The 26693-nt window shown below is 32.9% G+C and overlaps 1 protein-coding gene across 4 annotated transcripts in view; it reads right to left on the bottom strand.

The window, feature by feature from the left end:
- Positions 1–26693, bottom strand: part of LOC114334919 (gamma-aminobutyric acid receptor subunit beta) — a 609053-nt gene that overhangs the window by 188735 nt on the left and 393625 nt on the right. For all 4 annotated transcript variants that reach the window (XM_050656321.1, XM_050656322.1, XM_050656320.1 and 1 more), the window contains exon 5: positions 107–189. In XM_050656321.1, the coding sequence (XP_050512278.1) occupies positions 107–189 (83 nt within the window). The remainder of the gene's footprint in view (positions 1–106; positions 190–26693) is intronic.

The following is a 26693-nucleotide window of genomic DNA, read 5'->3' as shown; positions in this document are numbered from 1 at the left end:
TATCTGTTGATATCTATAAAATATCTCAAAAGTATTATTCACAATCACAAATGTACACACAAAATATTTCACAAGGTTTTTTAGATAAAAATAAAAGGAAACTTACAACTTTCAATTTCTATGTGACAGAGCTGCCGGTCCATCGGAAAATACTGTAGGTTCATGGGACATGAAGCTGTGATTGTGAGTCTATAAAATAATAAAATCAATAAGTATTAAAGCCAGTCATAGCGTTTTATTGATGAAAATATGAAATGTAGCAAACAGAATCGACACATTTTCAAATATTAAATTGTGCTCATTTTTTATAAATTTACTCGTTAAAAATATTTATTACAAAAAAAAAGAGTTTTCAAAATTGAAAATACCGTAATTGGCAACTAATAGCTATTTGTATAACAATTTTACAATAATCATTCAAGGGAGGAAAATACACTTTTTTAGATAGAAAAAGATCTATTAACTCAGTCAATTTTCGTACGATTTTGCAATGTATTTTGTTTTGTTAAAATTTGTGGAAATCATTTTTGTAATAAATGAAAATTTATTACAAATTTGCATTTTTTTTTCGATTATTATGATGTCATAATTTTTGATATTGTCAACTATAAAGGTAATTTGCTGTTGAGCAAAATTTATATTTTTTGAGATATTAACATGCCCTTATATGAGATATCCATTGCTCCCCTTGAGAGGTCAATTGCCTTCTACATTAGGGATGGCGGTTGTTGGTAAAACACCGGTTTTCGGTTATACCGGTTTTTTTAACTTGCGGTTTAACCTGGCGGTTATAACCGGTCAAAAAACCGGTTATTCCAAAAACCGGTTTTCGGTTTTATATACAGGGTGTCCCAAAAAGATTGGTCATAAATTATACCACACATTCTGGAGTCAAAAATAGTTCGACTGAACCTAACTTACCTTAGTACAAATGTGATCATAAAAAAAGTTACAGCCATGTGAAGTTACAAAATGAAAATCGATTTTTTTCAATATATCGAAAACTATTAAAAATTTTTTATTGAAAATGGACATCTATCATTCTAATGGCAGGAGCATCTTAAAGCAAAATTATAGTGAAATTTGTCCAGATGTAATTATATAGTGAACCCCCATACAATTTTTATGGGGGTTTTGTTCCTTTAAACCCCCAAACTTTTGTGTACGATCCAATTGATTAATTATTGCGGTACCATTAGTTAAAAACAACGTTTTTAAAACTTTTTTGCCACTTAGTATTTTTTAGATAAGCCAGTTTTTATCGAGATGAGGCTTCTTTTTTAATATATTTACATACAATTTTTATGAGGATTTTATTCCTTTAAACCCCCCAAATGTGTGTGTACGTTCCAATTAAACTATTATTGTGGTACCATTAGTTAAACACATTGTTTTTAAAACTTTTTTGCCTCTTAGTCTTTTTTTGATAAGTCACCTTTTATCGAGATGTGGCTTCTTTTTCAAAATATACCTAAAAATGTAAATTATAAATAAATTTTCAGATTATTAACAGCTGTCTATAATCGTACTTAACCATATACAAATATGTGGTGGATTCGAAAAATATTCTAAATATCTCGATAAACACTGGCTCTTCGAAAAAGTACTAATAGGCAAAAAAGTTTTAAAAACGTTGTGTTTAACTAACGGTGTCACAATAATAATTTAATTCGAACGTACACAAAAGTTTGGGGGGTTTAAAGGAACAAAACCTCCATAAAATTTTTATGGGGTGCACAAATTTAATTTTATTTTTTTTATAAAATGTTGCTGCCATAAGAATGCTACATGTCCATTTTCAATAAAAAATATCTAGGAGTTTTCGATATATAAAAAAAATCGATGTTCATTTTGTAAATTCAAAGGGCTGTAACTTTTTTTGTGTGCACTATTGTATATAGGTAAGTGAGGTTCAATCAACCTATTTTTGACCCCAGAATCTTTGGTATAATTTATGATCAATCTTTTCGGGACACCCTGTATAATACTCAATAGGTTACAACGTTAAATTTACATTGCCCTTTGTTTTGTGATACTCTACATGCCTATTTTCAATATAAAATCTCAAAGTTTTTGATATATTGGAAAAAATCAATTCTCATTTGGTAACTTCAAAGAGCTGTAACTTTTTTTTTAACATTTTTTATAGTGCACATTTGTACTAAGGTAAATTAGCTTCAATCGATCTATTTTTGGTCCCAGAATATGTGATTTAATTTATGACCTACTTTTTTTACACCCTTTATAATAAGCTAACGCAATGAAAATTACATGTATATGAATTATAAAAACAAAAACAAAAAAGGAACATCAAAAATAGTAAAAACAAATACTGAATCATTGTTCAAATTCTGAATTGAATGTACTATTGTCCTAAATATTTTTGGAAAGTTGTTGTATTTCCGAAAAAATCACTTTTTACACAAGATAGGTACACACAACTGTTTATTTTTTTTTTCATTTTTTTAAGTGATTCCACATTCCACACACTTATTTGTGTAGGTATAGCATTTATTATAATACAACAATTATGACTGCACAGCGGATTGATACTAATATGTTATGTGTTTTAAAAGGATTCCCCAATTCAGCAAACAAAACGTGCTTATCTCAAGTTCATCAAAATAGCCAATTCAGTTTATCACATTTCTCAGTGAGTGCGAGAGTCATTAACGAATATAAACATTAACAAGTCAAGAATTATTGATAAATTTAAGCAAACAATATTTTTTGTCCAAATTCATTATTTATTTCGGAGGTAATTTTTATCCGGTTTTTGACCAGTTATTACCTTAAAAAAAAAAAAGCGGTTATAACCGGGACAAAAAACAACAGGTAAAACCGGTTATTGCAAAGTAAAAAAACCGGTTTTAGGTTATAACCGGTAGGTTTTTCCCATCCCTAGTCTACATTCACTGCACTTATTTTTTACTTCCTCCTATTTTATCGTATCTCCCCCGTATCGTATCTCCAATATTTTCTGACTTCCTCTTTTTTTTTCTGATCCCTCCTCTTTTTTTCTGACGTGTTACTATTTTTCTTACACCTTCCAATTTTTTCTGCCACTCCAATTTTTTCGGATTCTCTCAAATTTTTTCTGATTTCCTCAATTTTTTTCTGACTTCTTCTAATTTTCCCGTGGCCCTTCAATTTTTACTGACTCCTAATTTATTTTTGTTACACTTATATTGATACAGATTTCAAAAACGAAAGACATTAATGAATAACGGCGTGTGACACTTGCGACAGAAGTGATTACTTATTATAGCGAGTTATATACTATAATATATGGGTCAATGAAACTTTATGTCTGATTATTATAGACTAGGGCGCATCTGTAAAAATATTAGTACATTTGGACGTTGAGAGGTGACTCAAATTTTTTTGAAGAAATTGCTTGAAAATAACACAAATAATAATATTTAAGTTATCCTCCCTCTCAAAAAAGTCCGGAACATTGTTTAAATAATCAAAATGTCAAAAAATGAAGGAAAAATTTGATTTTTTTCTCCGTTTTATGATTATAACTTTAAAAGTATTCATTTCCGAGAAAAATTGTACTGACATAAAAGTTGCGTAAATATATTTCCTACAACATAAAATTGGTTAAATATTTAAAAAATAGTCACCCTTGTTGCAAAATAGCAATGATTGCGAAAAACCCATATAAAAACATGTATTCGCATTTTACGTTTTTCAACCATTTATGCTAAATATAGGACCTTCACATTTCACCCAGAAAAACTTTATGACACAGTAAAACAATACTGTAAATTTCATTGAGATCGATTCAATAGATTTTGTAAAATAAATTTTGCAATCCAGCTTTCGCAAAAAAAATTCATTTTTTCAAAATGCTACAGGACTAAAAATAAAGCAGATATCAAGTTGAAATTTCTTTTTGCGTATAGAAGTGTACTGTACCTTTCATTTGAAATTTGCAAATTAAAATCGCTTAACTATTACGGCGTCAGTAATTTTTTTAAATAAACATTAATTATTGGTGCTACGCGCAGGACATCGGATAGTTTGCTCTGATTGGACATTCCAATGACCTTTGATAATGATTAATACATTTTAATTTTTAGTACATTTCACAATGTATAATTCAATGTACAATTTAGATATAAATAAATATATTTGTTTATTGCAAAATAAAAACAAATTCTCTATCTTTTAAAATAACACTTTTTTTAGCAAATACTTTCTTTGTTCATATATTTTAACTTAGAGAATAAAAGTTTATTATTTTTAAACATATACCATTGTTTAAACAATATTTCACAAACAATAATAAAATTAGTTTGATTTTTGTGGAATTAAAATATTAAAATACAACAAAATATAGAGTAATAAAATATATTAGTTAAAGATTGGAAGAAATTTTGGTGGAAATCAACTTGTGTAAATCGAACACCGCTGTCCTGCGCGTAGCACCAAAAATTAATGTTTATTTAAAAAATTTCCTGACGCCGTGGTTATTAGTCGATTTTAATTTTGCAAATTGCAAATGAAAGGTACCGTACACTTTTATAAGCAAAAAAAAAAAATTCAAATTGCTATCTGCTTTATCGTCAGTCCTGTAACATTTAAAAAAAAAATGAATTATTTTTGCGAAAGCTGGATTGCAAAATTTATTTTGCAAAATCTATTAAACCGATCTTAATAAAATTCACAGTACTCTTTACCTATATCATAAAGTTTTTCAGGGTAAAATATGAAGGTCCTATGTGTAGCACAAATGGTTGAAAAGCGTAAAATGCGAATACTTGTTTTTTTATGTTTTTTTTCGCAATTATTGCTATTTTGCAACAAGATGCACCCTTTTTAAAATTCTTAACCAATTGTGTATTGTAGAAAATTTAATTACGCAACTTTTATGTTAGTGCAACTTTTCTCGGAAGTGAATACTTTGAAAGTTATAATCAAAAAACGGAGAACAAAGTCAAATTTTTCCTTAATTTTTTGACATTTTATTTATTTAAACAATGTTCCGGACCTTTTTGAGTGGGAGGATAACTCAATTATTAATACTTAAGTTATTTTCAATCAATTTCTGCAAAAAAATTTGAGTCACCTCTCAACGTCCATCTCAAAACAGATGCGTCCTGGACTATTACTGAACTATCGACGTGCTATCATGCTATCTTCATCAAAACCAGCTTCGTACTACCTTTCATTAGATATTAGGTCTTGATCCCGCGTATGAAAAAAAAGTTGATTAATAGCAAGCTGAAAATTTGTTAATAGCTTAAGGGTGTCTAGTTGGACAAACTTTGATATATGGGAACACTGGAACAGGCGCAGTTTTAATTGTGGAACAGGTTAAAAATTTGGAACGGTCAGACCACGAAAACGGCACATGTATTTTTTCCGGCAGAACAGACTTAAACTCTTTGAGCAGAGATTAAACTCTCATGCAAAAATCAGACTGCTATTTATCACCAAATGGGCGTTTAAATGAGTGGAACATGTAGAATATGTCAAATGAGAGGAATTATGACAGGTGATAAATAGCAGTCTGATTTTTGCATGAGAGTTTAATCTCTGTTCGGAGAGATTCAGTCTGTTCTGTCGGACAAAATAAATATGCCGTTTTCGTGGTCTGACCGTTCCAAATTTTAACCTGTTCCACAATTAAAACTGCCCCTGTTCCAGTATTCGCATATGTCAAAGTTTATCCGACTAGACACCCTTAATCTATTAACAATTTTTCAGCTTGCTATTATTCAACTTTTTTTTCATACGCGGGAGCCAGACCTATATCGCAAATCAGTCAGTCTGCACATAGGTACATAAAATTATGTTTGAGGAATTCCTTTTGTGGGATTGGATGTATGAGATATCTCAAGCATTATATCACATCCACGGTAAATCGTTGGTACATAGGGATATTAAACTGTCTAATGTTATGGTAGGTACATGGCAACTATTTAGAATTAACAAAGTACAAAAAACTCGAAGAAGTACCACAAAGTTTTTTATTAAAAAGTCAATAAAACTGGATGCGTTTCGGCTCAGCAAGAGCCATCATCGCAGCATATAGGTACAGGAACACAAACATTAAGAACTGACCTACAATGTAATATTATAAAGAATTAAACGTGAGAATTTTAGCATGTGGTGACAACAAAAAAATATTAATTACATTAAAATTAATAAATATTAATTAATATTTTACAATAATTTACAGCTCAGGACTGTGATAGCTATTTAATAATAATAATAATAATAACGACTTTATCCTGTGGGAGTTTTTTGTCAGTTCTTCTATCAGGCGCGGCCCGCTGCGAATGGGGGATACTTTCTGGGTATTCGTAGCGCCAATACCCAGAGAGTAGCAGGGATACTTGCCGTGGAACAAAAACTGACACCTGGCAGTAGGTATAAAATGCACACCCATTAATATGGAGAATTATGGTTTATGTTTAGGATCGCTGCCTGGGGATCGCCAGGGCACGTCTGGAGCCGGCGCTGGACGTGACAGCATGCGGGACGTCGGTGGCAGGGTGTTGAGGAGGCGGGCCCCTGTCACACAAACAGCTACAGCCCAACAACAACAACAACCACAAGCGAGCCAAATAACAGCAAGAGCTCCACTCGCTGAAGGTGCTGCGCTGGAACATCAGCCGGCGCTCACTCAAGCGGGACGACCGAGGCAGCGCATGAAATGGACTGTGTCCATTAACGAAAGCATTTTGCGCTCCTATTATAAGGTGACAAACCTCGGTCAAGAAACGATCGGCTACAGACAACAGCTGTATGCCGAATTTTGCAGGGAGTACCCAGATATTCAAGTATCGGAGCAAAGAGTATCAGATCAATACCGGGTAATCATAAGAAACAACCTTATCCCAGAGACTAGACGCAATACGATCAAAAGCGAAGTCGAACGGGAGATTAATAATCAAGAGCTAGTTATAGATCAAGTCCCTAATGCAGTTCTTGATGAGCAGATTCCTGAGATTCCTATAGCAGAAACTCAACCTGACAATACAGAGCAGGAAAACAACGAGTTGCGCGATAGTCTAGCAAACGAAATGGCTCGTGCTGTACAAGAGTTTAATGGAACAAATCCACTTAGCAGACCACCGCTACCACGAATAAACTCTTGTAAGAAACTAGGTGCGCTGTTACAAATTGTGAACACTGAAGTCCTACCCAACTATGTCGTAGAAGCCCACTCATTGGAATATCTGCATATGCTAATCTACTGTGCAGCAACAGCAATTGCTAATGTAATGGGCGTTAAGATCAGAACAAGACGGGGTACTAATAACGGAAGGACTTGTAGCAGGACTGCACCTTGGGAAAAAAGACTTCTCGGAAAAATTGAATTACTGCGTAGGGATATTGGTCAAGTAACAGAATATATAAGAGGTGTAACAAGTAGAAAAGTCATTAAGAGAGCTGAAGAAATAATGCGGAGCACTGCAAGACACTCGAGATACGATCCGGAAAATAACACAGCCCAACAGTGTCTGGATAGGTACATTAAAACAAAAACTCTCCGTCTATTCAGGTCGATTAAGAAGGTATAAAGTTAGTAACAACCGAAAATGTGACAATGCACTTTTTGAGAACTCTGAGAAGGCGTTCTACCAAAAACTCAATTCCACCGTAGAAAGTGTCGACAAATCTTACCCAAGCCAAGAAGAGATTCATGAGTTTTGGGGAAATCAACTCTCCACACCAGCTGCTCTTAACGACAATGCTGGCTGGATAGAAGATACGACGCACAACTGTCGCCACTATGCCACAGCTAACTACGAACCATTCACTACCGATGAGGTCTCAAATATCATCAAAGAGCTTCATAACTGGAAATCTCCTGGACCAGACGGAGTTCAGAACTTCTGGCTTAAGAAGTTTTGGAGTATTCATGAGTGCTTGTCAACATTAATTAATCATGTTATTTCTAACCCGCAGGAAATACCATCATTTCTAACTCAGGGAACCACTTATTTAATACCGAAGGATCAAAATAACACCCAAGATCCAGCCAAGTACCGCCCAATTACTTGTCTTCCAACTTTGTATAAATTGGTCACATCCTGTATAACCCGGCGTATCTACCAACACTGTGCTCTAAACAATATCATAGAGCCTCAACAGAAAGGATGCGCTAAGGGTTCTATGGGTTGCAAAGAACAACTGATCATCGACTCAGTTATTTCTAACCAGGCATTCACCAAAAAAAGGAACCTCTTTACTGCCTTTATTGACTATAAAAAGGCCTTTGATTCAGTGCCGCATGAGTGGCTTATAGATATATTGAGAATATACAAAGTCGATGATAACATAGTGACTTTTTTAAGGCATATAATGACAAGTTGGAAGACTAAAATTCACCTCCAAATACCTGGTGAAAACAATATCGAAACGGAAAATATCGCAATCAACCGGGGCCTGTTTCAAGGAGACTCGCTGAGTCCATTGTGGTTCTGTTTGGCTATGAACCCTCTATCACAGCTATTAAATTCCACTGACTCAGGTTTTAGCATTAAAAACAACAATACTGTAGTAGCGAAGCTTAATCATCTGTTGTATATGGATGATTTGAAATTAATGGCTTCTACTCGAGACAATCTAGAAGAAATGCTAAAAACAGTAGAAACATTCTCTAATGATATTAATATGCACTTTGGACTAGACAAGTGCCGCGTTTTAAATATAGTCAGAGGAAAGATACAGCCCGGTGGATTCGATATGCAAAATGGCCAGAACATCGAGGCCATGGGTGAAAACGATATATACAAATATCTAGGAGTAAAGCAGGCGCGGAAAATTGACCATAAGCAAATGAAAACTGAGATAACTACTGAGTTTATACGAAGGATAAAACAGCTGCTTCGTTCACAGCTTAACAGTAAAAATTTGTTTAAGGCACTAAACACCTACGCTTGTTCCGCGCTTAGCTATTCATTTGGTATTGTTAAGTGGACAAAAACAGATATAGAAAATCTTCAGCGAACAGTACGAACACACCTCACAAAGGCACAAAAACACCATCCTAAAAGTGCAGTAGAAAGAACGACATTACCACGGAATCTAGGAGGAAGAGGACTTATGGATACAGGTGAGCAATTAGATAAACAAATTGCTAATTTAAGATCTTATTTTCAGATGCAAGCTAAGACATCTACTCTACATCGCGCTATTTGCGCAGTAGATGACACAACACCGATCAAACTGAGGGAACCAGAAATGCGCATAAACCATCTCACTAAAGACGAAAAAATGCGCGCCTGGATGGGTAAACCTCTGCACGGGCGACATCCCAATGAGGTCAGCCAAGACTATGTCGACAATACAGCGTCGAACTATTGGTTGACAGCAGGAAAGATGTTCCCTGAAACGGAGGGTTCATTACTGGCCATTCAGGATCAGGTTATACCAACCAGAAATTACCTGAAATATATCATCAAAGACCCTCAGGTTCAAAACGACAGATGCCGATATGGATGTCAAGCCCAAGAAACCATCCAACATCTTACAGGGGGCTGCCAGGCATTTGCTGCAACTGAATACAAGGAACGGCATGACGCAGTAGGAAAAATACTTCATCAAGAGATAGCTATCAAGTTGGGACTTCTCCAAACGGACCATCTCCCGTATTATCAATACGTCCCCGAGAGTATGCTTGAGGATGGCAACTACAAGCTATACTGGGACCGCACTGTGCTCACAGACCAAACAGTGGCACATAATAGACCAGATCTCGTACTAGTTAATAAATTAACAAGACAAACAACACTAATTGATGTGGCGATACCTAACAACAATAATCTACGTAGTAAATTTACTGAAAAGATCGCCAAGTACACAGATCTGGAAATTCAAATACGAAGGCAATGGAGAATGCAAAGTACCCAGACGATACCGATTATTATGTCTACTACTGGAGTCATTCCGAAGACCCTCCTCGAAAGCATAAAAAAGCTGGGTCTAAATGAACACCTTTATAAGACCATGCAGAAAGCTGTACTACTCGCGACGGCCAGATGCGTACGAAAATTTCTGGGAGAAACTCCAGCATACCAAGTCACCTAGGGCTCGATAACACGGAAAGAGTCCCACCAGAGCTCAATCCTTTTGATACCGTAGGTATCTGGGATGAGTAAATTTCCCCTTAGAGGGAGTGTGAGCCGTATGGCTAAATCTGGATGACTTTATTGCTTTTTTTCAAAAAAAATACAAACTAGAAAAACAGTAATAATTATAATAAAGCAAAAGGCGACGTTCGCTCTTAGATGATGTTCCTAGAAACACCAGCCAAGAAGCGCTCTTCCACGTAACCGCAAATTTCTGAATGGATTGTTTTAATGTAATTTATATGGTGCGACTTTAATATGTTTTTTCCTAATTGATGGTTTTTGTTAAACTGTCATACTACTACTTAAACTTTGCTTGGTCTCGTCCGCCTCATAGTTACTTATCCAATAATAACGGTTATTGTTATTCATCATTATTTTTTAGTCATTTCCTCGTCGTTTCCTTCTGCTTCGTACATTAATATAGTCTTCAGTTTTATCATTTACGCTGTTCAATCCATTTAAAATTAAATTTTGACGTTTAATCTTCTTCTTTTTCCTTTCCCTAGTCTTGTGGTCTCTAGTTACAAAGTTATTCACCATCAATGACACTTCATTCTAGAGTAATATATTAAGTCATCATTGACAGTAATTTCACATTTCACCGGAAAGCTCTGTACACCTGATCTGTTCACAAGATGTTCACCTCGACATGAAGATGTCCTCACAAAATTTACTGTTTTATTTATAATACAATGTTAAAATCGCTTAACAGCAAATACCGAAGAATGTTTATGTAATAATATGTGTCTTTTAAACTACTTGATTCTTCTTCCTTCCTGTTCTGGTAAGTTCCTTAACTGAGGTGGGCGTTGTCACCACATATGCTAAAATTCTCACGTTTGACTCTATAATATTAAATTTTAGGTCAGTTCTTGATGTTTGTGTTCCTGTACCTATATGCTGATGATGGCTCTTGCTGAGCCGAAACGCGTCCAATTTTATTGACCTTTTTAATAAAAAGCTATGTGGTACTTCTTCGAGTTTTTTGTACTTTTTTACTTCGAGACCACATTTGTGAAATATGGATACTTCTCTTCATATATTTCGAATTAGTCGAATTTGGTACTTTGTTTGATCTAATGTGTTAAATACAGTGATAAGCCGCTAATAACCGGCAACATAGCACAAAAGATGGAAAACGTATTAAGTTCTGAGATAAAAAGGAATGAAACTAGTCAAGCTGGGAAATTTAGCGATATTAATATGAATTTACATTATATTTATTGTTTCCCACTTTTACACGTATCAGCTTAGTATGTCAACTAAAACTGTCACTGTGACAGTGGCAGTTGACAAACTCATCTGATACGTTTAAAGGTGGGAAACAATCAACATAATCACAGCCTCCTAAAGCTTACAAGCCGTGAAATGAGAAAATTGGCAACGTCGAAGTTAGTCCGATGGTAGTCCGTATTAACTTTGTTTACATTGGGAGTTTATGCCAATTTTGTTAATTTTTAGTGTAATATTGGTGAGTTATTTGATTAAAAAAGAAAAAGTATGAACCTCTTATGTATATTCTAGTATTTGTGTGATTACTAGTAATAAGATATAGTACAAACTGTTAAATTCACAACCACAACATCCCTTTAGTAACTACAAACCCCACTCAATAAGTGTTAATTAATTCATTTGTACAGGTACAATTAATTCATTTTTCTTTTATATTCTTTATTATAACACATTCAATTAGAGATGCGGAGACACTGCAGTGTACCAAATTGCAAATCAAATTATGCAACTTACTTTAAAATATGAACAGGCCCAAGTACATTCTCTTTTCCCAAAAACGATCACCTTCGTAATCAGTGGGTTAGATCTATTAACCGTGAAAATTTTACAGTAACTGCTAGTTCAGTGGTACGTAAAAAACATTTTGATTTGCCCGACATATGGAAACTGAGTCATTTATTGATAAAAATGGTACTGTTCTTTACCGAAATTTGACATACCCGAAGTTGAAAGAGAACGCAATCCCAAGCATTTTTGAAAATCAACCTTCATATTTATTTAACAAAAAAACCACCAACAAGATAAAATCCTGAAACTAGACGTGCTGAAATAAGTCTCTGGGAAGAAAATAATGTAAAGGAATTTGAAAACGAAGACCTTATCGTGGATTTCAATCAACTTGTATAACATGTTAGTGAGAAGATTGAGTTAAAAAACTGACAGATAAAAGTTGTAGAAGAAGGGATTTGTTTGTACTTATTAAATATTGACAGGCACTGCAGTGATGAGTGCATACAAGTTATTTCAAACATTAATATTACGAATTCAAACGAAGGAATTACTTGTATGTGTATATATGAAGGACAGCCCACTGTCACCTCAGGATTTAAAATGGATTTTACCATTTGAATGTAAATTGTTGCGCTGGTCACAACTAGAAAATCTGCTATCCAGGTATTCTTTTGTTTGAAAGCCTCAATGACAATAATTTTAAAATTACTAAAATATGTAGTGAAATTGACAGAGTGATAGAAAATACTGATATAGATAAAATAAAGGGAGCACTGGCTTTTGTGAAAAATCCGTTATTGTTACTAACAGAAAGTAGGCAAATATTCTCTACCAACAGTTCTTTTTGCTCTTACCATATATAATCAGTCAAGGTTATGTTATATTATTCCTCAGTACTTAAATTTGCCCACTAAAAGATATTTACAAATCCTTACATCACCTTTTCATGTATCTCCTGATGATCAATAATTAGAAAATAATTATTTGTCATATGTAGCATCAAATTTGAATGATCGAGAAAAAGTAGTCAATTTACTTGTAGATGAAATATATGTAAATCTCGGAGTTCTTTACCACTCATAGCAAATTACTGGATTTGCTGCTAACAATGGGTGCGTTCGGACGACCACAGCGGAGGGGACAGCTGAGCCAGCAGTAGCTTTCAGACGTCACCACTGGAAGTCAGACGCTGAGAGATTTATAGTATTTTTACTACAAAAGCGATATTACGTAGGTCAAAATAATGAAAAGTCACATTCTAATGATTTGACAGTTCTCTTACCTCAAAAATTTTGACCTACGTAATATCGCTTTTGTAGTAAAAATACTATACTAAGAATTCCCTATCACGGCTGGATACAACCACTCAGCCGATTTCTGCTGACAGTCAGCCGCTATGGTCGTCCGAACGCACCCAATGATAAACAATTAGCCAAAACTATTGTGACGTTAATGTCATGCTTCTGTCATATGTCGTATAACCCATATACATAATAATAGGTTTGTTCTAGCAAACAGTCAAACTAGTCAGAAACCGTCAGCAAACAGTTGGTCAGTGAGAGAACATAATACAGTCACCAGTGCTATCCTCTCTACTCGCGCTGGTCCGCTATTCGCTGATGGTTTCAAACCGTTTGAAACTGATGCTAGAACAAACCTATTATAAATATACGACACATGACGGAAGATCGAAACAAATGAGAATCATTGAAAAGCTCTATTATCCTATTATTATTTTTGTCATTTAAAATACCAATACAATGTATGTGTTCATAAATTTATTAACACACTGAGAATAATAAAATCAGACACCAATATAATGTATTTTTTATTTATACACTTACTAACAAACTGCAGTCTATTAAAATAAAATTATCAACATTAACCTTATGGTGAATTATATTTTAAAACAAACACGCACACACAGAATTTTGTTGTACTAGATTTGCTCCTGGTTGAAAATGTACTGCCACAGTTTGTTCTATATCAACATTAATAGCATCTTCATTTGCTAGTATTTCAAGGTTTTCTCTATTAACTACTGCAAAAGAAGAAGAGGTCCAGAGGTCCATGGAGACTCAGGGATCCACAACAGCAGTTCAAAGGAGAGCGTGCAACAGTGGAACATCGGTGAAGAAATGAAATATCTTAAGTGAATGTATTTTAAATATTATTAGGGCAATAAATGTTTTTATTTTTATATTAACTTTCTGCCTAGTAAATCTGAACTAGCCTTTATTATTTTTTGAACAAATGGTAACCTGCATCTCATTTCACATGTCAAAATAATAGGAAATGTTCTTTCACTAACAATTCTTAAAGCAATTATTAATTATACAGCACTTCAACTTCTGGCTGAGGATTCTGCCATTGTGTCATTGGGTAGTTGATGACTGGATATTCACTCCCCTAATAATACATTGTCTATAAATTCCTCATTTTATATACCCATACTATGCAAAAGTATTTTTAACAAGTTCTAAAATAGGTAGGTATTTCTAATTATTGCACTGCCATGTAATAAGATGATTAGGTTGTAAGATGATTGTGGTATTCTTCAAATCACAAAATAATTAAATTTAACGTGTTACTCCTTTCACTGATCTTATTTTAATTTTTAACTTTAACTAGGATCTTATTTATCGGTCACAATACAGAATCTTCTAGATTATTTTTATATGTTATTTTTATACATATTCTTAATGTCCTTTGTCAAAATAAAAGTTAAAATACGTTTTCGATAATTCTCTTTTATTAGACATGTCGTTTATTTTTATTAAGGATCTTTTAACTTTGTTTTCGCAATAAATATAGAGAGATATCGAAACCCCATTTAACATCGTCCTTTAATAAAAGATCCTTTATTTTGACATATACGCAAGCGCAGTATCACATCCTTTATTTTTGTCCTGTAATAAAATACAGGCCGCCTGTATTAAAGGAAAAATAAAGGACAAAAATCTTTTAATAAAGGATCCTGTATTTTGACGTAACGTGTCAAAAATGTGACATATTTGTCAAATTATGTGAAGAAACAAGAAAAGAAAGAAGAAAGTCGTCTAACTTCACTTTTATTTATGTTTTTATCACATCTGGATATTTTTGATCTAAGTTGAAGTTTTATTTATTAAAAAGAACTCCTAAAGAAAGGAATAACAGTTTATTCTCAGATATAGATTATTAATGTTTTGACCCAAATCAATATAAAAAAGAATATTTAAGACCATTGAGTTATTAGAAAAAGTTTGTAAACAGGAATTTAAATATAATTTTTGTAAATAATTTTAGTGTTTAATAATTAGGTACAATAATCAGACATAGAATTTCTTTACAACTCATTTAAACTCCAGACATTTTTGTATAGAAATAAATATTTTTATTACAGATATATAAGATGTACCTACCTAATTTCAATTAATTTGAATGCACAAGTATCATACTTGAGACATTGTGGAAAAGTTTAGGATTTGTTCAAATTCTGCATTCAAAGGTAGAGTTCAATTCAACAGATATATAACATAAATGGTATTAAAATATAAACGGGTTCATACAATAAAACAAAGATTTAAGTGGTTTAAGTATTTATTTTTGAAATTTTTTATCCTTGATGTATTAGAATCTATATCGTTTTGAACCAAAAGTATTACACTTTCGTGCCATCAGCTTTTGTTTATTTAAATATACTGTCAAAATAATTCATCCACCATAAAGCTAATTCATCTATTATTTTTGTCCTTTAAAACACAGTTTTGGGCTATGTCGGCTCCATCTTTGTTGCCGAGCCACAAATCTTCGAGGGTACAAGGATAGTTTCTGCATGTAAGAAGATGTTCCATGTTCTGTATTTTTCCATAGTCACAGTTCACATCAGCTTGGTCTATTTTCCTCCATTTTATAATGTTTAATTTTACTGGAGCGACCCCTGGTCTTATCCTATTTATAGTTTTCCATGTTTTAAAGTCTAGGTCTAGAGATTGTCTGGTTCATTGAACCTAGGGAAGAGGAAAATACTCATCCTGCACTGTTCCAAGGAAGCTTTTCCTGGATTTTAGTCGCTTTTGTGGCGTTCAAGCTTTGTATAGGGCATTCCACTCATCCACAATCTGTTTAATTTTCTATATGTGCTCTGCAACGCATCTGTGTATCAACGGTTCTACAAAACCCGTTAAAACAAATTGTTCATACATTTTTGCTAGTTGTGGAAGTCCTTTTAAAGGAAAGTGATATAACATATTTTAAAGGATACGTAAAATCAAACATTAATATGTATTTATAAATTTATTAAAAAACTGCTAATAATAAAATACTTAAAATCAGACACCAATATTAAACTATATATATACTATACCTATTTATTTATAACTTTACTAGCAAACTGCAGTCCAATAAAAATAAAATTATCAACATTAACCATTTAAACTTGCCTTAAATTGCGAATAATTTTACCACAAACACACACAAAATGTAGTTGCACTAGATTTGCTCCTGTTTGAAAATGTACTGCCACAGCATGTTCGATTTGGCGAATGGATTTAGTGTCGGCAGTCATAAATATAAACCCAAATAAACAACAAAGCTTGTTCCATTAAATCGCACCACCTTCATATTTGTTAGTGCAAATTTCAATGAAACTGTAAAACTAGTAAAACTGAACAAGCTCATATTATTCTTTAAATATAACTTGCATCTTATTTCACATATTAATATTGGAAATATTCTCTTCAAAATACAAAATGTTCTTTTAATAACAGCTCTTGAAGCAATTTGTGATTAATTACACAGCACTTCAACTGCTCCCTAACAGATACATTGTCCATAAATTCTCCATTTCGTATACCCATAATATGCAAAAGTATTTAACAACTCCTTAACTCCCTTATAACATAGTATTTCTAATTTCACTTTCATGTTGTACTATGGTTTATGTTGTTCTTTAAATGACAAAATAATTAAATTCAACATTTTACTCTTTTCAATGATCTTATTCTTAATTGTCTTGTTCTTACTCTTATTTTAATTTTTATCTCTATAATAAGGTCTTATTCACTCTTCTATGGTCTTATTTATACGAGATTACAAATAGAATTTTATAGGTTATTTTTATATTTACAAAAATATTTAATGTCATTTGTCAAAATAAAAGATCCCTTAAAACTGCTTTTCGATAACTCTCATTACACATGTCCTGTATTTGTCCTTTATTAAAAGATCCTGTAATAAAGGAACTTTTAACTCCCAGTTTCGATATCTCTCTATTAACTCTCACTATTTTGCTGTGCTGACAATGTAAACAATGGGACTATCGGACTACCTTAAACAGCTGTTGCGGTGTTGCCTTTCTTAGTTCACGGCTTGTAAGCTTTAGGAGGCTGTGACATAATGTAAATTCATAGGTTAATATCGCTCAACTTCCCAGCTCGACTGGGATCTTTTCCATCTTTTTTGCTATTTTGCCGGTTATTAGCACGCTCATCACTTTATAATAATCTTATACAATTTATTCATTATTTACATTTTCCTTATATTTTTCGTTTAATTACTTAATTTTGAATTTGATTTTAATTATTGTAAAGTGAAACTACTGGTTGGTATCGAATAAAAGAAGAATACCTATTTTATTCACCATCATTTTATGTTTATTTATTATCGATATTGTCTTGGGAAGCGATCAGAAGTATTCGCTTTAAAAATTACAGGCTATGTTAAATAAGAAGTGAATGTGGAAGATATACACTGGTTCTACAAATTTCAAAATCGACGTTAGCCAAATTAGCCCATCTACACATTTGCGGATGCACACATAGATGTCGTCCGCAGACGCGTCTGCCGATGTGTAGAGGAAGCTTAACTCTAGCATCATATAATTTAAAATTAAATAATTTATTTTACTTCATTGATTATTGACAAAATTATTTATATTCAACCAAAATTAACGTTATATTTTGTAAAATATCTTTATGGAGTAATAAAGTGTTTTTTATAGAGAATATGATTCTTACTACACGTAACTAACAAAACAATAAAAGGAGTGCGGTCCTGAACCTAGTTGATTAAGTACACCTAAATTTAGTCTCGAAGTTTTTCATCGCTTTACCATAGTAAATCTTTAAATTAATTATAAGAAACATAACCAGTAGTTTAGTTATTATTTGTGATTTGATTGCCGTAAGTACTTTTATCAATATATTTATGGTTTCATCAAAATCTTATAGAATTTCAATCCAGTCATACAGTTTTGTAAATTCAAAGGTGTTTAACAAAAACTTGTTTTTTGGCTTATCTTTGATAAGTTAAATACTTTGTAATTGACAGGGTCGTACTGACCCAATTACAATATAATGAAACGAAATAAGAAAATTAAAATAAAAAGTATTTAACAATTTTATCCGATGGCTGGTACTTTTGACTACAGGGGTCCTCCAATGTTACCCGATCAACAAACATCATCTTACTCTACAATTACCCAACAGAAAGCAGCTACATTCCCTTCGAAACTACAAGCCGTTATTATCCCAGCAGTAGACACACTAAAATTAGAAGACTACGTTACAGCAATAGGATCACTAGTACAACCCAAAAATGTACTTTTTTCATCACGAATTTTTAACGGCAGAATCTGCATCTACCTTTCCAGCAAAGAAGTTGTTGACACTTTTTTAACATACTACGGAGGTATAAAAATAGGAGATAATGTTATCAGATCAAGCAGACTAGTCACTCCTGCTAATAGGTTACTGCTGTCTAGTGTCTGTCCGTCTATTCCTCATCACATCCTCGAAAAATATCTTGTCGAGAAGGGCTTTCATCTTCTTTCACCGATGTCTTTCTTAAGAGCGGGAATTCAAAATCCTCAATATAGTCACGTATTAAGCTTTCGTAGGCAGGTGTACTATACACCTGACGACAATCTTGTTATTCCTGAATCAATTCTCATTGACTTCGATAATACATCTTACCGAATCTTTTTTTCTGATGGACTCAGTTGCTATCTCTGTCATCAATCTGGTCATATCGCCTCAACATGTACTTATACGGCCATCCAGTCAAACCCATCCATACCTACATCCCAAACTGACCAAGACTCTATTTCTTCCTGTAATGCAACAGCTGAAGACAAAAATCACTTTGTCCAGAATCAAACAGAAAACACTGACGAAGTAATGGACTCCCAAGAACTCTCTACAGAAATTACTATACCGAAACGTTCTCATTCTGAAATATCGTCTCCACTTGATACACCACTGGTAGAAAACACAGAAATAGATTTTACATAACCTAAAGCAAGATCAACAAAAAAGTCAAGAGTCACTAAATTTGATACAAAAACTGGATAAACAGTTTCTACTGAATCACTTATCCAACCTGCAAAGGAATTTATTGATAAAGCTTCAACCCTGTTTGAATTAAACTATACAGAGATAGTCAGCTTTCTGGATGATGCACACGGTTCCCCCAATCCACTAAGTATCGCACAAGAATACACGAAAAACATAACAGCACTATTGGCAATGCTAACAGAAATCTACCCCAAACTCGAAGACAGACGCATTAAATCTAGAATGACACGAATAAGGAAGAAAATACGTTGTCAACTAAATCTAGATTAAACTGAAGGTGATAACTCCGAAAATACAGATGTTTCCTAAGAAAACCTCAATTAAAAAAATCAATAAATGTGCTACGCCTGTGACGCCAATATAACTGTAGGTCACATTGTTATAGACTGTCCAGTATATCATCTGCAAAGACAAGCTACTGGACTACCATGTGATATGAAGTGTGCGTTAAACAGTGCGGATTGTGACAAAATCATTAGGTTTTTAAAGGAAACTAAATTTTATAACCAAATATGAGTACTACGTTTCAGAACAATCATAAATTAAAATCAAATTTGTAAAAACTCTGTAAAAAAAACTTTGTAAAATAGTTTATATTTTGTATCATTGTACCACCGCTAATAACCTTTTATGGTTGATGCGGGTTATTTCTAATAAAAAAAAAACAATAAAAATTCTGTTACATTATTAAATACGGCACTTTGCTTATGCCCGTCTCTGGCCAGCTACACTAGAGCAACTATCTGAGATAATGTTCGTGCGACAGTATAAACAGAATATTAATTAATCCATTGAATACCAAGGGAATATATGGTCTCTGGGGGTACATTGGCCGGATGATATGCATACTAAATGTCTGCCTAGATAACCGCTTTGTTAATGAAAACCCAATTGCATATACTTAAATTAGAGGCATTTTGACTTATGCAGCATATGCAGGGTAAACTGAATGTATGCTTAGATAAGCTATGTTGTATAATTTTGCGTCCACAAAGAAACGTTAGTTATGGTTTTGTGTTCATTCAAAAGTACTTGTGGAGTTTATATTTACGTAAAGTTTCTTAAAAAAGTTCAATGAGACTTGTTATGTTAAACTGTAATTTCTATTTCTACACAAAAAGAAAATAAAATTAGGAATTCAGAAATAGATACTCTAAGTAGAGCAATAATAATTGAAAACTGTAACCGTGACGGATAAATAATTGAAAATAATTGATTTATAGGTACTACATTCTTCTTCTTTTGGCATCATAACCCTGGGTGGGTCTTTGCCTGTCTGGCTATGTCCTTACATTCAGATCTCTCTTGTGCCCGTCTCCTCCATTGTCTTATATTCATGGGTTTTAGGTCGTCTTCCACGTCATCCAACCATCTCGTCCTGGGCCTTCCTTTTTTTCTTTGTCGTTTTCGTATCTTCTTGTCGCTGAACATGTCCCAGCCATGACAGTCTTTGATTTTTCACAAATCTTACAATATCATACCCTTCATTCAGTTCATTAACCTCGTCGTTTCTCCTGATTCTCCATGTGCCGTCTTCCTCTTGCACCGGGCCATATACTTTTCTAGGTATCTTTCTTATAATACTTTTCACTTATAATACATTAATACACATTAAATAAATATACCATGGGAGTAAAGAACGACAGGTTTTCTGCCAACTTAGTTATATTCCAGTCAAGGAGAGAAAAAATAGGATATGACCTTCAGTTTCTATCCTAATGCATCGATTTTACTGACCTCCTTATTGGAATTGAATGCAAGAGGCACAAGATCGAAATAGATGGAAAATTATGAAGGAGATCTATGTTTAGCAGGGGACAAGCGAAGATTGAATGATGACCTCCTTAATCAAAGTCTTCGCTATGACGATATATGCTTATTATTTTTTAAAACTGACTAGACAAATAAAATTAACGTAACGAAAACAAAAGCTTAAATAAAGGTCTTTTTATAGTTTTAAGATATTTTTGTTGGTTGACTGAATAATTTATCGGTTTTAAATCACTCTTTAATAATAAAATATTTTTGGCTTGTTTTTTTTTTATTTATTTAGAAAGTACAGCCGCATCCACCTTGATGGTGATTAGCGGCGGCTACGGAATAAAATGCTAAATTCTATAAAATATTCCTGTGGATTTTAGAAATTTTGTAATATTGTCCGTTGAACAATTAGTGCCCAATAAATTACTTATACAGGTATGTTAAATATGGCGCGATAATTGGCAAAACGGGGGCATACAATTAACAAGTGATTAACAGTTATTTGGACATTACATATTTCACATACAGGTGGATCGCTTTTAGACAGTAAATATGAATGAGTAAGTCTCGTGTGTCCAATTCTCAATCGAGTTATCACCATCTGTTCTCTTCTGTTACGAGTTGACGGTTCCCAGGCTGTAATGTCATTTTTAATTAGTCTCAGTGAAGTTTGAAACGATTGCCATTCGTTTTTCACTTGCACAAAACACGATTCTTAAAGTAAGCTTTTATATCACTCGCGGTATTTCGATACTCATATTTTTCTATATCGGCACATACGGCAATTTCACTCGCGCACTGGTCAGCTTTTTCGTTGCCTGCAATGCCAATGTGGGATGGTATCCATAAAAGTCTGATTCGTCTAGCGTTTTCTTGAGCCTGCATTAGTTCGAATTTAATGTATTTCTCAATAGGAACTTTGGGATAGATCTGTTTAAGGGTTTGAACTTGTTATTTGTTGTTTCTTCATTTTTCAACCCTTAAAAATAACACCTGTTTTTATAAAATAAAAAAAAAAATACATTTGAATAACATAATATTATTTATCACTTTATTTACATCATATTAATACTTTTTTTGTGACTTACAATAAATTTGTTAATTTTATATCTCGTAAAACTAACCCTCATATGGAATATACAAAAGTAGAAGAAGATAATGATTGTTACAGAAAAAAATATAATAAAATTTATAAAAAAGATGTATAGAAAAATATGTAAAAAAAAACTGTTGTAGATATTCAAAGAAAAACCGTCATCACTGTCGCCACTGTCATTCGTTCCTTCCTTATCTTTGTCATACACTGGAGAATTGTTTTGACATTTAACACCTGCATATCCTCCACATGCAGTGTTACCAAAAAAAAAACCTAACAAACAGATAGCTAGAAAGCTATAACAAGTACAAAGAGAAAAGAATGGAAGTTTAAGAGATGGTTAAAAATAACAAAGAAAAAACGTGGGTAGAATTTGGAAATAAATTAATAACAGGATTCGATGAAAACCAGAAGTTCTTAACACACTTAAGAGCATGAGAAAACCAGAATCAAATACATTGAAAGACGCGAAGGATAAGAATAGGAACATAATTTCAGAACAGAATGAGATTATGGGGAGGTGGAGAGAATATTTTGACGAATTCCTGGAAGTGGAACAAGTAGAAGGAAATAAGATAGAACAAAACAAAAATCAACACACCTCACAAGAGAAACAGAGGAACACATAAGAATTTTAACACAAAAAGAATGAACAAAATCAAGATGGGCAAATCACCAGGACATGACGATATAACTGCAGAAATGGTCAAATACATGAATAAAGAAAGACAACAAAAACTACTAAACATCTTGACATGAATAAAGAAAAGAAAGTTCCACTAGATTGGCAGATAGGCGTTATGACCAGGGACCCGGACCGTACAGCTAAAAACAGAAAACCGAACCGAAACCGATATTTTTTAGTGAACCGGAACCGAAACTGAACCCTTATTTGATATGACATAATATAATTTTTGAAACCGAACCGTAAAACCTAATTTTTCAAACGGTTTTATCCGTTTTTTCGGTTTTACCGAAACATAGGATAATATTCTTGCTTGTGTTTTTGTTATTCAATTAATCAAGCGTGGTATGGGCAAAAATTTTTGTGTGTTTTCTACTGGCTTCTACCTCTTTATTAATAAATAAATTTCAAGATGTTTGATTGTTTTTAAAGTTACACATAATTACCATAAAGTGCACTATAATTTCTTCTTTTAATTCTGGTCAATAAATGTTTCTGAAGTTGTTGAGGAAAATAAAATTTTGTGTGTCGATTTCAGAATATTGTCAAATATTTTATTTAACTAACTTGATGCCGTTTTATTTTTATTAATCTATCCATTGTTAACTTTTACATCTGATCAGTGATCACTAATGGTAGGGGAGCCCAAGCGGGGATTTTTGCAATTACTCGAACTCGTCAGATTATCACATGGGGAGAAACCTTGTACCCTGTAAATGTATCTCTGCCACATACCTTTTGGCTCTTAATACAGGGGAGTTCATTAAGAGGGGCCCGAAAAAAAAATCTATACCTACTTAGAAAAACTCTAAATCGTCAGAGTAAAATAAGGTAAGTTAAGTACAGTTAAGGTCAAGCAACCCGACACCTACAAGAATAATAATTGACGACCTAGAACTGGAAGGTGTCGACACCTTCATATACTTTGGCTAGTTGCTAACTAAAGATAACAATGTCAGTGAAGAAATTAAAAGAAAAAATAGTCTCGCCAATAGAGAGTTATTGCCACTGGCAAATAAAGGATCCTTTATTAGAGGATACTTTAATAAAGGAGAAATACAGGACGGGTCTAAAAGAGTGTTATTGCAAACGCAGTTAAGGAATCTTTTATTTTGACAAATGACATGAAACTTTTTTTGTAAATATAAAAATAACCTATAAAATTCCATTTGTTGGTAAAAATTAAAATAAGATAATTGAAAAGAGTAAACCGTTAAATTTAATTATTTTGTCATTTAAAGATGTTTAGAGAACAACATATATCCCATATTACTCATCGTTCAATAATATGAAAGTGCAATTGGAAATACTATTATAGGAGTTTTTAAATACTTTTGCATTATGGGTATATCAAATGAGGAATTTCTGGAGAATATATTATTAGGGAATAGTGGATATCCAGTCCTTAACTACAACCACCTAATGACACCATTGCAGAATTTTCAGACAGAAGTTGTGTTTTATAATCAATCACAAATCCCTTCGAGAATTGTTATTAAAAGAACATTTGGTATTTTGAAGATATTTCCCCTTTTAACATATGTAATGAGATGCAAGTTACCTTTTGTTCAAAGAATAATATCAGCTTGTTCAGTTTTACATAATATTGCAGTAGATAATAGAGAAAACGTTGAAATACTGGCAAATGAGTGTGCTGTTAATATTGATATAGAATAGAAGCTGTGGCAGTACATTTTCAACCAGGAGCTAATCTAATGCAACTAAATTGTGTGTGTGTGTTTGTTTAAAAATATTGTTCGACATTTAAAGCTAGGCTTAAACTAATTTTATTTTTATTGCACTGCAGTTTGTTAATAAATTTATAAATAAATATATGTAGATATTATGCTGGTGACTGATTTTAAGTATTTTATGATCATTAGCAGGTTTTAAATAATAAATTTATAAATATATACATGCTATTGGTATTTGATCTTTTATCGTTTAAAATATGTTCATTAAGATCCATTATGGCCCTCTCTTTTCATCTCTGGATAACTAGTTATCAGGAAGTTTATCTGACAGATTAGATACTAATAGATGTCTGACAGAGAAAAACTTCCCGTTAACTAGTTATCCGGAGCTGAAAAGACAGATACTAAGGATACTGTTATATAAACTTCCCAATAATGAGTTATCTGGAAATAAAAAGACCTCTAATATCTAAATAAACTTCACGATAGACAAGAATATAATAGAAGAATTAAGCTTTATGGTGTTTTTTTGTTAATTTTTTTGGCAGTGTTTAAATAAACAAATACTGATGGCATGAAATGGATCACGAACAAGGAGGTTCTAGGAGGAATGAAGAAAGAATTGGAGATTGTGTTTACCATTAAACGCATAAAACTGCAGTATCTGGGATACATATTATGATAAATCAGCACCGGTACTCCCTGCTGCAGTACATATTGCAAGGTGCAGTCAAAGGTAAGCGAAGACCAGATAGAGGGAGAATATCAATGGAACTGTTTCGAATCGCAGCTAGCAAGGTTATGATTGCTAATATGATTTCCAACATTCGAAATAGATAGGAACCAAAAGAAGAAGATGGCATGAAAATGAAAGTGTATTAATATTTTTGATTAAAAACTTTATAGATTCTAATCTATAAAAGATTAAATTTTCAAAAATAAATACTTGAACCTTTGTTTTATTTTGTTAACCTGTTGTTATATATCTGTTGAATTGAACTTTATTTTGAATCTAGAATTTTAACAAATCCTAACCTTCATTAAAATTTATTGAAATTACCTTTTAAATTTATAATAAATATTTATTTCTATACAAAAATGTAAAATATATTGAGTTTAATAAATGAGTTAATGATATTCTATGTCTGCTCATTGTAATTAGTAACACTTTAAAATTGTTTACATAATATTCCTTTTTACAACATTTTGTAATCACTCAAGCTTCAATAAAATGTTCTTTTTTATATTCCTTTGGGTCAAAACATTAATAAGCTATAACTGAGAATATTACTTAGAGTTCTTTTTAATAAATAAAACCCAACATACAACTTTAATGATGAAAGTTTAATCAAATATCAATCCCACAATACATAAATTATCAATCCAAAGAAGCCACAAGATAAAAGTAAAAGTAAAAGATAAATTCAAAATACAAGTGAAGTTAGACCTTTCTGCACATTTTTGACACGTTATGTCAAAATAAAGGAACTTTTATTAAAAGAAGGGTGTCCTCTAATTTTCCTTAAATACAGGCGGCCTGTATTTTATTAAAGGACCAAAATTAAAGACACAATACTGCGCATGCTTATATGTTAAAATAAAAGATCTTTTATTACAGGCCGACTTAAAAGACGTTGGCAATAACTCTCTAATAAGTGTTACTATGGCTTAAGAAGACAAATGGCCTCAACAATACCTAGAAAAATTAAGTTGACTGTTTTAAAAACACTAGTAAGACGAGTCCTAACATATGGTTCAGATACTTGGTCACTTACACAGAATGACCAAGAACTGCTTAATCGTTTTGAGCGAAAAATCCAAAGACGAATATATGGAGGCATAAAAGAACAAGGTTTGTGGCGCAGGCGTTACAATTTTGAGAGTTGTATAGAAGATTTGGAGAACCTGACGTTGTAAAATTCATTAAGGTAGCACGCCTTAGATGGAGAGGTCATGTAATCAGACGAGAGGAAGATGCCATAGTCAGAAAAGTTTTTGACCGAAGAGGGCCGATAGGACAACGAGCAAGAAGAAGACCTAGACTTAGGTACCAAGGCAAACTAGAAAATGATTTAAAATCTATTGGAATTAGAGCATGGACAAGAGTTGCCAGATACAGGGGCGAATGGAGGATTGTTCTAAAGAGGGCTTTGGCTCATAAAGAACTGTAACGCCACTGATGATGATGAAGTTAAGTACATGCAAAACAGTGTACCTATATCTAAAAAATCAGGCGATTTGCAAAATTTCATAAACAAAAGCGAATATTTCGCGAAAATC

The sequence above is a fragment of the Diabrotica virgifera genome, chromosome 7 (assembly GCF_917563875.1).
Source record: "Diabrotica virgifera virgifera chromosome 7, PGI_DIABVI_V3a".
Lineage (NCBI taxonomy): Eukaryota > Metazoa > Arthropoda > Insecta > Coleoptera > Chrysomelidae > Diabrotica > Diabrotica virgifera.
Note: the sequence above shows the minus strand (reverse complement) of the source record. Positions and strands in the feature narration are given on the sequence as shown.